The following is a 13,752-nucleotide window of genomic DNA, read 5'->3' on the forward strand; positions in this document are numbered from 1 at the left end:
ATAACCAGGAAATGTGTCCCTAATATAATGAGTACACACTTAGTGCAATTTTCTGCAGTCTGACAACTCAAACTGCTAAATAGAGAGAAAACAATTGTCTTCAGAAGACAAGTATTGAGTTCTGCCTTTTAAAATTAGTATGATCCAAGGAGGTCAGGAATGTGTGCACACACACACAGGTGTACATATGCACACACACACACACACACACCATCTATCAGCAGTCCACCTTTGCATAATCAAAGACTGCTGCAGTGGTGGCAGTATCACTATTCAAATGAGACTTGAAGAACAATTCTATTTGCCTTTTTTTGAGGATGAGGTCCCATGGTACTACTTGTGGAAAGGTAGGGGAATTCACCCTGGTCTTGAACAACACTTAACAACAAATTGTTTATTTGAGGGATATTTTGTTGCTATTTGCGAGGCCTTGCTGTATTTCCTATAACAGTAACTTTAAAGACAACTTCACACACCACATCAATATTCAAGGCATAATCATCATAATTGATCCAATTAGTTAAATGCTTTTCACATGTCGTGGCTAGGTTTAAATTTAATCAATCAAATCACCTTAAAATAATATCTTTTGAAGTTTTCTGTATCAGAGTTACCATAGTAGTGTTAAAAATGATTTGAATGCTCCTTACTGAGCTATTAAAAGAAAACTGTACTAATATTGTGCTAACATCCATTATAAATTGTGTCATTTGAACTTCAATCCTGTGGACGACAATTTTCCAAAACAAAATCATTTGGTTAGTTTCACTGGCTTCTCTCAAAGGAAATTTTAAAAATATGCAGCTGATCAGTAGCATTGAGCATAAAGCTAACTTAATTCTCTGCTTTTGTTTGAATTCTCTACAGTGTCAGAATATGATGAAACACGCAGCTCACAATTCCTCACAGTAACATCACTCAGACTAGCAAGAGAAAAAATTGTCAGCTATCTGGGGATAATTAAATGGGAGAACCATGAATACTTAAGGCCCACTAAGAATATGCTTCACTGAACTTACTCTAAATGTGTCGGTCTTTGTTCCGTTATGGCCATAGTCAGCTATTAGTGCTGCTCCACCATCTTCAGTGATTCGACTGGCTAGACTATGGATGATGACACCAGCCTCAGGGCAGATCTCTATGTGGTCCCTTTCATCATCTCTCTGTTTGAAAAGGTAAAGAAAGACTTCTACAATTGGAATAAAGAGCAGAAGTAGAATACACCAAGTAGTAAAGCCACATTTAACTTTTAAGGCACAATTAAGAAAAATATCAATAAATCCATCTTTCTGTAAACATCTATTAATAATACCAATTAGTTACAGTAGTTCAAAATTATATATTTGGATGCCCAATTCAATGACATGGAAAATGGAAAGAACCCTTAACTTGTATCATATATGTTGAAGAGATTTTTCTTCATTTTGTTTGGTTATAACTGTAAACTGTAACTGGAGGCTAGCAAGTCATTGCGAGGAGATTGAAGTTACTTCTTAATGTGGATTTTCACTTGTCTTTATCAGCTACCCCATCACGTGGTCCTCTCAACCTGAACATACAATGCAGCAGATAATTTTTTAAAAATGGGAGACAAGAGACTGCAGATACAAGAATCTGGAGCAAAAACTATCTGGTGGAGGAACTCAATGGGTTAAATAGCGTCTGTGGAGGGAAAGGAATTATCAACGTTTCAGATCAAGACCTTGCATCAGGACTGAGAGTGGAGAGGGAAGGTAGGTGGTGTAGAGGAGAGGGGGGGAAGGGTGAGACAAGGGCCAGTAGGTGATAGCTAGACTGAGGTGCGAGGAATGATGGACAGATGAAGCCATGGAGGAGGGGCAGAGTTGGGAGATAGAGGCAGGTGGGTGATGAGCGGGAACACACATGCTGGAGTCCAATAAGAAAAGAGATGATGGGAACCATTTAGGAGGGAGGTGGGCAGATGGAACCAGATGGGGGAGGGCCACTGGTGGACGAAGTGTGCGGGTAGTAGATGGATGGAAAGAGACAAATGTTCAATGTTTATACCACTGGTTTATAGAATACCCCGGCAGAATACAAGGCGCTATTCTTCTACTTTGAGTTTGGCCTCAGCATGGCAATGGAGAAGACCGAGGACGTACAGGTTGATGTGGGAATGGGAAAGGAAACTGAAATGGCGTGCAACTGGGAGCACCAATGAGGCCTCCTCTACATCAGTGATAATAAAGAAAACTATGAATTGCAATTAGATTTTCACTTCTTTTGTCTTTCCATCTGATATTATGTAGCTATTATGCTGCACCTATTCCTTTAGTAATTTTTTTTAATCTTGGCACTTGTACTGGGAATTTCCAACAGGCTTTCCCCACTTGTTTGCCAAACTTTGGCAAAAGTAAACCCTGCTTAAATGGGAGATGCTGAGGATATTCTCCCAGTTGCATTTTTAAAAATATAAACCAACACTAAATCCATTGCTGCAACATTATTTTAAATTCACCTGAATTAATGTTTTTGAAGCAAAAGTGGCAGAGGGTGCTAGGACAAACCGAAGCTTTTCTGGTGATTGTGGTTCAATGTCAATCAGTATTTCACGCCATCCCTGCTTGGTTTTCTGTAAATTTAGCAATAAAAAAAATCAAAATGACTAGTTGAAAAGCTGTAGCACACACATTTTATTTTCACATCGATAAGGTTATACCTTTCACCAGAATTGAATCTTATTAAATACAGTAAATTCCTTTGAAAAGACTCTTATAAGTAAAGAAGATGCTGCAGCAAAACACTTCACATTAATTATTAAACTGCCTCATTCTTTAGAAGCAAACATCGCATAAATGTTATGACAAATTCAATTATAACCCAAACATTAATGGGAATTGTTAGCAGAGAAAGATTTAGTCATTCTTTCAACTGCAGTTGCAATCAATAACTCATCTGCAGTGAGAGTTAATTAACTGAGTAGTTAATAAAATGATTAGAAATTACCAATTTATTTTATTACAACAGTTATTACAGGTGTCATATCTGATTCATTGAAATGACCATAGTGTACATATATCACTATTGCTGTATGTCAGGTAATTTACAGACATTGTCAAACTAGCCTGCAGGTGCAGGATGTAAATTGCAGCCAGAGTAATCAATGCTATTTCTGAACCAGTTTCTTTGTAGACAACTACCTTTGTTTCTAAATATGCTACCGAATAAAACCAATTTGAATAAAAATTCTATCTCATATAGAAATTAGTTTAAGTGAACAATGTAGTTTAATGAAAATGCTATAATTCTGGGTGCAATGCTAGTAGAGGACTAGATTTAAAAATAAAAGCATAGAAGAAAACACATCCAAATCTCACAACATGATTTGATAGATTTTTCCAGAGTTATAGAGCAATACAGCACAGATACTGGTCCTTCAGCCCAACGAGTCCATGCCGACGACAGTGCCCACCCAGCTAGTCCCAATTTCCTGCATTCAGCTCATATCCCTCAAAGCTCTGCCCCTCTATGTACCTATCCAAGTGCTTCTTAAATTATATTATTCTACCTGCCTCAACCACTTCCTCTGGCAGCTCATTCCATATACTCACCACCCTCTGCATGAAAAAGTAGCCCCTCAGGTCCCTTTTAAATCTTTCCCCTTGCACCCTAGTTTTGGACTCCCCTACCCTGGGGAAAAGACTGTTACCATCCACCTTATCTATGCCTCTCATAATTTTAAACATTTCTATAAGATCACCCCTCATTCTCCTACATTCCAAGGAATAAAGACCTAGCCTGGCCAACCTCTCCCTATAACTCAGGCCCTCTAGTTCTGGCAACATCCTCGTAAATCTTTTCTGCACTCTTTCCTATAACAGTGTGACCAAAACTGTACAATGTGCTCCAAGTGCAGCCTCACCAGCAACTTATACAGCTGCAACATAATGTCCTATACTCAATGCCCTGACTGATAAAGGCCAACACCTTTTTCACCAGCCTGTCTACCTGTGATGCTGCTTTTAACAAACTATTCATTTGCACTCCTAGGTCCCTCTGTTCCATTACACTCCCTGGTGCCCTACCATTCATAGTGCAAGTCCTATGCTGGTTTGACTTACCAAAATGCATCACCTCACACTTATCTGTATTGAAATTCATTTGCCACTCCTCGACCCACTTCCCTGACTGATCATGATCCCCATATAATCTATGATAACCTTCATTATCAACAACACCTCCGAATTTCATGTCATCAGCAAACTTACTGATCAAGCCTTGTGCATTTGCATCCAAATTATTTATATAGATAACAAATAACAAGGATCCCAATACTGATCCTTGCGGCACATCACTAGTTATCAGCCTCCACACCAAGAAACAACCTTCAACCACCACCCTCTGCTTCCTACCTCCGAGCCAATTTTTAATCCACCTAACTAGTTCTCCCTGAATTCCATGGGACCTCACCTTCCAGACCAGCCTACCACATGGGACCTTGTTGAAGGCCTCGCTAAAGTCCAAATAGACAACATCCACTGCCCTACCCTCATCTACATTTTTGGTTACCTCTTCAAAAAAAACTCTAAAAGGTTCATCAAGCACGACTTTCCATGCACAAAGCTATGCTGACTCCTCCTAATCAGACTCTGTCTATCCAAATGCTGGTAGATCCTGTCCCTCAGAATTCCCTCCAGTAACTTCCCCACTACTGATGTCAGGCTGATGGCCTGTAGTTCCCTGACTTGTCCTTGCTACCCTTCTTAAACGACGGAATAACATTAGCCACCTTCCAATATTTGGGAACTTCACCATTGGCTAACGATGAAGCCTCTGGAATTTCTTATCCAGCTTCCCACAAGGTCCGAGGATGTACTCGGTCAGGCCCTGGGGATTTATCCACCTTAATGCACTGTAAAGCTGCAAATTCCTCCTTCCTGGTAATATGAATGTCCTCCCAAACATCACCACTCGTTTCCCTTGTGTCTTGAGCAACCATGATTTTCTCCTCAGCAAACACCGAAGAGAAACATTCGTTAACAATCCCACCCATCTCCTGCAGCTCGAGACATAGGCGGCCCTGCTGATCTCTAAGGGGACCTACTCGCTCCCTAACCACCCTTTTACTACAGCTACATATAGCTACAGAACCTCTTGGGATTTTCCTCAACCCTACCTGCCAGATCCATCTCATAAAGAATGAGATCCATCTCATTCTAGGATAGGTTGAAAAGATTTTTTAATGTTTTAAACTAAATCTGTGTCCCATGGTTAGGAGGAGGAGGAAGTAAGTTCCTTTGGTTTTTAGCATAAATGTTCCAACACATATACTATTTTGTGTAGATAAATATTAATTAGCTGGTCCATTTGCACGGCCCCGAGGCAAAACAGAAAAGAAAAGAACAGAAACTGAAAAACAAGACCGATTCAAAACTTTAGATACTGATGGGTTTACCTGAAACTTGTGGATTGGAAGCACATCAAAAAACTCATGTGCAAGATAAAAGCCAAAACCTGAGGAAGGAAATATACATTGTAAAATTTATTGCAATCATTCCAGCAGTGAAATGGTTGAAATTTTTATTTAAATTTTCTAATTACAGCTAAACATGCTTTACACATCTTCCATTCCAGCTAATGATACATGAAGCTCAAAGAAATGTGTACACAATTCTGCTGAAAAAGAGAGTATACAGATTGCATCTAAGTGAACAACTAAACTGGGTTAAAAGCAAGTGGAATAACCTCATAAGCAACCACTGAAGCCTGAATATACAAGTTTGAAGAGAATTGGGGTGCATTTAACACCAAATACTGAAACTAATAAAAGCAGAATTGAAACCAAATTGGTAAAACAAAACCTTTGCTTAAGGAATGTCCTACTCAATAAGTTATACTTATGTTATACTTCCTGCATCATGCCTTCTTCCTTGCGTCATACTTTGGTATCAGGAATATAACACACTGCGACTTTTTATTTTAGCCTTTTCTTAAATTTCCCTTCTTAATTAATAAGGAGATAACCTCACCTTTTGGTACATCCTGTAAGTCCTTGTACCAGGAAATTGGAAGCCCTGTTTTGGTAATACCCGTCTTATAAACTGCAGCACTGGGATCATGTAATAAGCAGTGCTCCCCTTCAGTTAAAAGCCGTGCTTGAGTTTCACTGAGCTTTGGACTCACTTCGACCAAATGTACAGAAATCTCACATGCCCTCAACACAGAACTGAGTTGGCTGAAGACCTAATTTTCCACCAAAAGGAAAAAGTACAAACAAGTATGAACAGTGAAAATTGGTGCATTTTAGGAAGTGTGCTGAAAGAAAAAGGCAGTTAAATGCTTGACATACAGTGCAAAATGGCATGACGAGCCCAAGGTTGAGACTCCTCTTGCATAATTTTTGTTCCATTTTTGCATTTTTCCACTTCACTGTTTAACTCTTTATTATTGTTTCCTGTTTCAAATGTAGTTTCCTGAAGTGGCAACACAGGTAGGTAGGGTGGTGAAGAAGGCATATGGCATGTTTGCCTTCTAGGTTGGGGCATAGAATATAAAAGTTGGGACATTACGTTGCAACATTACAAAACACTGGTTATACCACACTTGTGCACAGTTCTGGTCACCACGCTAGAGAAAGGATGTGGTTGTACTGGAGAGAGTGCAGAGGAGATTCTCCAGGATGTCCCCTAGATTAAAGGACTTTAGCACGTGATTGGATAGGCCTGGCTTGTTAACCCTGCATCAAAGATGACTGAGGAGTGACCTAATAGAAACATACAAAAATTACAAGAGGCATAGATAGGGCAGATAGTCAGAATGTTTTACCCCCATTGTAGGGGTATCAAAAACTAGAGGGCATAGATTTAAGGTGAGGAGAAAGACTTCTAAAGGAAAAGCAGTTTTTTTTAAATTTCACACACACACACGATGCACTGTCATAGGAGGTGGTGGAGTCAGATACAATAACTACATTTAAGAGACATTTTGACAGGCATTTAAATAAGCAAAGCATAGTAGGATATGGATCCAGTGTGGGCAAATGGGATTGGTGCAGATGGGCAAAAATGTTTGCAGATGTGGTAGGGTAATGGGTGCATTTCTATTCTGTATGACTATGGCTCTATGATGCCAGTATTCTCATAACACAAGAAAATCCTTTGTGATTTCGCTAGTCTCAGGGAACCCCTTGTTTTGCTCAGGGTGTAGAAAATTATTTGCTGATATCCATTCTCTTTTTTTTGGTAACTGCAATCATTAAGAATCCCTACAAGTATGAAGCATACTGACAATCATTAACTAGGCAGCTCAGGCAATGTACAAGGAGTACTGACGTTAATTAAATATCAGTATGCAATGATTCTGGGTTGAGAATGTTCCATGTGGCAGTGAATTAAACAACTCTTTTTTTAAAAAGATAACAGAAGGGCAGTGTCAGTTAATGACATTGCGCATATCTATTTGCTGAAGCATTTCAATGATGTTTGTAAATTTTTCCAACACTGACAGACTTTGCTAGCCCCACATTTTAAAAAAATCTCTTGCACCTTTTCTTTCAGAATTATTTCACATTATTCTAGAATATTAATTGTCAAATCAATCTTGGAAAATAATTTGTTCAGCTAAATTTATGCAGATGCCAAAGGAATAAGAGAAAATATAAGCAGGAATAGCTATACAACACCAGATCTCTGCTATTTAAAAGATTATTGTTGATCCTGAGCCTCAAAATAGATTTTGCTGTCCAATTCCCTTATCCTTTTCATCCATTGTTGTCCAAAAAATCCATCAATCTCAGCTGTGTTGGATCTTCTAACACTGCACAAAGAAATGTCTTTGCACTTCAGTACCAAAAGCCACCCTCATCCAGAGGCACTTACTAATTCTAAATTCTCCTACAGGAGGAAACATTTTTTTCATGTGCACTGAATATAAAATGACAGATTTCAGAATAAAAATAAAGCATGAATTTGATTATATATATTCATTTTTTAAGGATGTGGCCATTGCTGCAAAGCTAGCATTTTTTGCCTTTCCCCAACTAACCTTGAGAAGATACAGTATATACTTGAACCACTTTCTTGAACAGTTGTAGTTTTGCAGGTACCAGCACAATGCTTTTGGGTGAAGAGTTCCACAATTTAGATCCAGTAACCAGTAAAGGAACATCAATATATTTCTTAGTCAGAATGGCATACAACTTGGAGGGGAACCTACAGCTGGCAATGTTCTCACAGGCACTCAATGCAGCAATAAATTGAAAGTTTACAATGGATGGAGTCCCAGTGAAGTAGGTTGTTTTGTTCTTAATGGTGTCAAGCTTCTACAATGTTGTTCAGGCTACAAGTGGAGTGTTCTATTACATTCCTAACTTGTGTATTATAGATGGTGGCAAGGCTTTAGCATATCATGAGATAAGCAAGTTCATAGCTCTGACCTATTCTTGTAGCCACAATATTTACATGATTGGGCCAGTGAAGTTTTTGGTTATTGGTTCCCCAGAATTTGATGGTGAAGGACACAGTGAGATAAAGCCACTGTATCGTAAGGTTAGATGGTCTGACTCTCTTATTCAAGGTGGTTGCTGGTTGTTAGTTGCTACCTGCATGCTGTGAATGTTCCTTGCCACTTTTCAGACCATGGCTGAATGCTGTCAAGTCCTCCCATATATAGACTTGGGATGTTTCATATGCTCAGGAGTTGTGAATATCATCAAACAGTTCCATTTCTAATCTTATGACAGAATGAAGATCAATGATGAAGGAGCTGAAGATGGTTGAATCTGGGACACTGCCCTGAATAACTCATGCAGCTGAATTGTAGCATAAAAACTTCAATTACTGGGTGTTTTCCTCTTGATGCCACTAATTTCCAGGAGCTCCTTGATGAAATCAAAATGCTATCTTTGTGTCAAGGGCTCTCACTCTCCTCTGGAATTCAACTATTTGAAACAAGACTGTGATGATAGCAACACAAAACGCTGGAGGAACTCAGCAGGTCAGACAGCATCTACGAAGGAAATGGACAGTCAACATTTAGAGTCAAGACTCTTCATCTTGACTGATAAAGAGTCTCGACCCAAAACATTGATTGTCCCTTTCCCTCCACAGATGTTGCCTGACCCACTGAGTTCCTCCAGAGTTTTGTGCTTTGCTCCAGATTTAAGCATCTGCATTCTCTAGCACTGTGATGATGTCTGAAGCCAAGAGGTCCTCACATAATCTAAAATGGAAATTGGCAAGCAGGGTACTGGAGATTAGATGCCACTTGATGGCCCAGTCAGCAACATCTTCCATCTCTATGAGATGAATGAGATAGACTGGGCAGTAATTTGCAGATTGGTCATGTCCTGCTTTAAGTGAGCATAACATACTTAGGCAATTTTCCACATTGTCAGGTAGATACTAGTGTTTGAGCATTCATAAAAATTAAGAAGTGCTCAATAACTTACCCTTAGAACGTCACTTGCTAAAGTCCCCCTGCCAGGCCCAAGTTCTACCAGATGAAATGCCTTTGGTTTACCAGCAGCCATCCACTCACTTACACACCAAATTCCCAGTAGCTTGGAGAAGCAGCGTAACGATGGGGAAAAAAAACATTAGATTATTCTGAAATTTATGTAATGAAATCCATACACATAAATTAAGAACTGAATAACTTAAAGGGTTTTATTTAACAAGCTACTTTTGGGATATCCTTAAGCATATTAGAGCCAATAAAATTTGCATTAACAGTTGCAAGGTAGGAAACATGGAAGCCAATTTGAAGACTACAACAATAGCAATGATATTGATCTCATAATCCCATTTATTAATGTTGACTAAGGAAAAAAAGTAGGCCACATGTTTAGTAAGTTTGCAGATGATACTAAAATAGCTGGTGTTATAGACAGTGTAGAAGGTTATGAAAAACTACAGGGGAATCTTGATCAGCTCAGTATGTGGGCTGAGGATTGGCAAATGGCTTTCAATCCAGATAAATGTGAGGTATTGCACTTTGGGTGATCAAACCAGGTTGGACACAGTGAATGGTGGGGCCCTGGGCAAGTGTTAAGGAACAGAGGGACCTAGGAGTGCAAGTGCATAGTTCACTGAAAGTGGCATCTCAGGTAGATAGGGTGGTGAAGAAGGCATTTGGCACACTGGCCTTCATTATTCAGGGCAATGAGTATAGGAGTTGGGAAGTTATGTTGCAGTTAAACAAGACATTGGTGAGGCCTCACTTGGAGTATGGTGTACAGTTTTGGTCAACTTGGTATAGGAAAGATGTTATTAAACTAAAAAGAGTGCAGAAAAGATTTACCATGACGTTGCCTAGACTTGGGGTGGAGACGGGCACATTAGCAACATATAAAAACCATCTAGATGAGTACACGGATAGGAGGAGTTTAGAGGGCTATGGACCAAATACAGGTAGATGGGACTAGCTCTCTGGGCAACACAGTCAGCATGGATGAGTTGGGCCGAAAGGCTTGTTTCCATTCTGTAAGACTCTATGATCTCCCACTTTTCATCCATTCTGCGCAAATATCACCAGATCTCTGTTCCTGCAGCCCTTTTAGAATTGTGGCCTTTTATTGCCCCTTTCTTCCCACCAAAATGCAATTTCCCATTTCTCATCTTTCTGCAAACTTACTAATCATACCACCTGCATTCATATCCAAGTCATTTATATATATTACAAACAACAAAGGTCCCAGTAATGATCCCTGGGGTACACTGCATGTTACAGACTTTTAGTCAGAAAAACACCCATCCACCACTATCCTCAGCCTCTTATGACCAAGCCAAATTTGGATCCATTTTGCCAACATGCCTTGTGCCTTAAACTTCTGGACCAACCTACCATATTTTCAAAAGCCTTGCTAAAGTCCATGTAAACCACATCTACTGGCTGTCTGCATCAATCTTCTTAGTTACCACCTCAAAAAACTCAATCAGGTTTGTGAGACATGATCTCCCCTGCATAAAACCATGCCGAATCCTCCTAATCAGTCCCTGCCTTTCCAAGTGAACATAAATCCTGTCCCTCAAAATCTTCTCCAACAATTTCCCTCCTGCTGCTTTAAGGCTCACTGGGCTGCAGTTTCCAGGGTTATCCCCATTGTTGTTTTTGAACAAGGGGACATCATTAACTATCCAGCTCACTCGTGGCTAACAAAGATACAAAAATCTTCGTCAGAGCCACATCAATCTCCTCCCTTACTTCCCTTGGCACCCTGGGATAGATCCTGTCAGCCCTGGGGATTTATCTATTTATATTTCTTGCACTTCCTCCCTCCTGATACAGAGGTACTCCAGAATATCAGTGTACCCCCCCTTTAACTTTACAGTCACTACATTCTTCTCTCATTTAGGATCGTGCTTTCTAGCTTTTGTGCAAATTATAGTTTTTCTGTACACTCTTGTTCTGATCTTAGATGAATGAGTTACAGAGAGCAGCAGAGTTTACCCTGGTATCTCGACAAGTACACCTCTCTCAAGCCTTTGGCTCAAGATGGTGCCAGAGTGTGGCGACTCGTTGCAAGCTACTCTATGCAGGTCTACTCATTACTTTTACTATAATCGTTCTACTCTTTTAAATTTAAATTCTATGTCACCCTCAATGCACTGTGTAATGAATTGATCGGTACGAACGGTATGCAAAACAAGTTTCTCACTGTACCTCGGTACAAGTGACCAATACCAAGTAACATAGAACTTGCAGCACAGGAACAGGCCCTTCAGCTGACAATATCTGTGATGCCAAGATGCCAAATTGAAGTAATCCCATCTGCCTGCTTGATTCATATCCTTCCATTCCCTACAGGTTCACGTGTCTGCCTAATTGCATTTTCACTATTGTCACGGTCGTTTCTGCCTTCACCACCCTCTGTAGCGCAATCCAGCACTTACCACTCTCTGTGTAAAAAAAAAATTGCCTCACACATCTCCTTTAAAAATTTCCCCTCTCATCTTAAAGCTACGCCCTCTATATTTGACACTTCCACCTAGGCAAAAAGACTCTGACTAATTCCCTTATCTATGCCTCTCATAATTCTATATAGTTCTATTGGGCCTCAGCCGGAGAAAACAATTCAAGTTTGTCCAACCTCACCCTATAGTTAATGTACTCTAATCCAGGTAACGTGATGGTGAGCCTCTTCTGCACACTCATCCTTCCTGTAATGCAGTGACCAGAACTGCACACAATACTGCAAATGTAGTCTAATTAAAGTTTTATATAGCAGCAACATGACTTCCTGACTTTTATACTCATTGCCCTGATTGATGAAGGCAAGCATGTTGTACTCCTTCTCGCACTCCAAGACCCCTCTGTACATCAATGCTCCTAAGGATCCTACCATTTACTGAATACTTCCCTCTTACTTTTGGGCTCTTGTCTGGATTAAACTCCATCTGCCACTTTTCTGCCCATATCTCCAATTGATCTTTATTCTATACATCCTTTGACAACCTTCTTCACTACCCACAACTCTAGCAATTTTTTTCATCTGCAAACTTACTAATCAGCCCATCTATATTTTCATCCAGATCATTTATATACATCACAAACAGAGATCCCAGCACTGACCCCTGCAGCAAACAATTGGTCACAGACCTCCAGTCTGAGAAACAGCCCTCCACCACTACCCTTTGCCTTCAATGACCAAGTCAATTTTGAATCCAATCTACTGTATCACAAGACTATAATAAAACAATTTGCATCAGGTAATTATGACACTGTAGTTATACACAAATTTACTGTCACATGGTTTACATTATTACAGTACACATCAAAAGTACTTCAACAAATGTAAAGTGTGTTGGGACAAGATGACAGCATATGAGCAGTTACATAAAATGCAAGAATTTTTCCCAACTTTAGTAGACTTACTTCTCCAAAAACCTGACTAATCTCAGGTGATGTAATGAAATCTCCTTGTGCTCCCAGAACATCTCTGTGGTAATAATAACCCTGGAACAGATTACACCAAAAATCCTGATTTACTTAATTATACTTTTTTTTTATACAGATTACAAAAATTATAATACCACCCATTCCCAGGATGGTATCAAAAGAAGTCTAAGCAAAAGGCATAAAACTGCAGCCTAATCCAAAAGCAATAACTTTAAAACAGTCAAAAATGAACTACATACTGTGACAGGATTGGTTAAAACTTCTCTCATGTACTCTGCGACAGAGATTGGGCCTGTTGACTTTATTTTTGCAATTAGATGCTTTAGCATCAGACTACCATTATCATGTTCTTTCGTGCTTTTTGAAGTTATGGAGCAGAACCTCATCAACTGACCAGCGCATGACCTTCCAGAACCTGAAAGTAATGCAATACAAGACTGAAGCAATATTCCAGTTACACACATCCATTTGACAAGTCAATCCCAATTTTAAAAAAAAAGGACAAGTTTCTCAACCCTGGGCAATGGGATGCAGAAAAACGCAGAATATGCAACAAATATCCAACAAAATCCATCCCGTTGTTATTTGGTTGCTAGACCTAACGAGTGAGATATGATAACTCTGAAATCAGCTAGCTTCTTCCACGATACCTGGAAAGTGTCTTCTGGAAATATCGTTAGAAATGTGTCTGGAAAAGCACCTCAGACCCACTAGGAACCTCATCCCGTTCAACATAATCATGCCGATGTCCAACATACGACAAAATCCCCTCACCACACCACAACGCTGAAGGGTCGTCTCCACCTTCCTATCCTCTGACCTTTCACTCCCTCACCCAGCCAATCACTATCTCCCACAGGTCCTAATCGCTTGGTAAAAGAGTGTGGGTCTCGC

At 39.7% G+C, this 13,752-nt stretch overlaps 1 protein-coding gene across 3 annotated transcripts in view; it reads right to left on the reverse strand.

Moving 5' to 3' along the window:
• ndufaf7 (NADH:ubiquinone oxidoreductase complex assembly factor 7) overlaps window positions 1-13,651 on the reverse strand; it is a 35,866-nt gene extending 22,215 nt beyond the window's left edge. For all 3 annotated transcript variants that reach the window (XR_007955967.1, XR_007955966.1, XM_052011327.1), the window contains exons 1-8: window positions 13,509-13,651; window positions 13,098-13,273; window positions 12,835-12,915; window positions 9,410-9,520; window positions 5,991-6,204; window positions 5,417-5,475; window positions 2,480-2,593; window positions 1,020-1,163 (exon numbers count right to left, since the gene is read on the reverse strand). Coding sequence is in view for 1 of the 3 variants with exons in the window: in XM_052011327.1 (XP_051867287.1) it covers window positions 1,020-1,163; window positions 2,480-2,593; window positions 5,417-5,475; window positions 5,991-6,204; window positions 9,410-9,520; window positions 12,835-12,915; window positions 13,098-13,273; window positions 13,509-13,614 (1,005 nt within the window). In the remaining 2 variants the exon portion in view is untranslated. The remainder of the gene's footprint in view (window positions 1-1,019; window positions 1,164-2,479; window positions 2,594-5,416; window positions 5,476-5,990; window positions 6,205-9,409; window positions 9,521-12,834; window positions 12,916-13,097; window positions 13,274-13,508) is intronic.
• Between the last annotated feature and the right edge of the window lie 101 nt (window positions 13,652-13,752).

Source organism: Pristis pectinata, chromosome 3 (genome assembly GCF_009764475.1).
Source record: "Pristis pectinata isolate sPriPec2 chromosome 3, sPriPec2.1.pri, whole genome shotgun sequence".
Classification (NCBI taxonomy): domain Eukaryota; kingdom Metazoa; phylum Chordata; class Chondrichthyes; order Rhinopristiformes; family Pristidae; genus Pristis; species Pristis pectinata.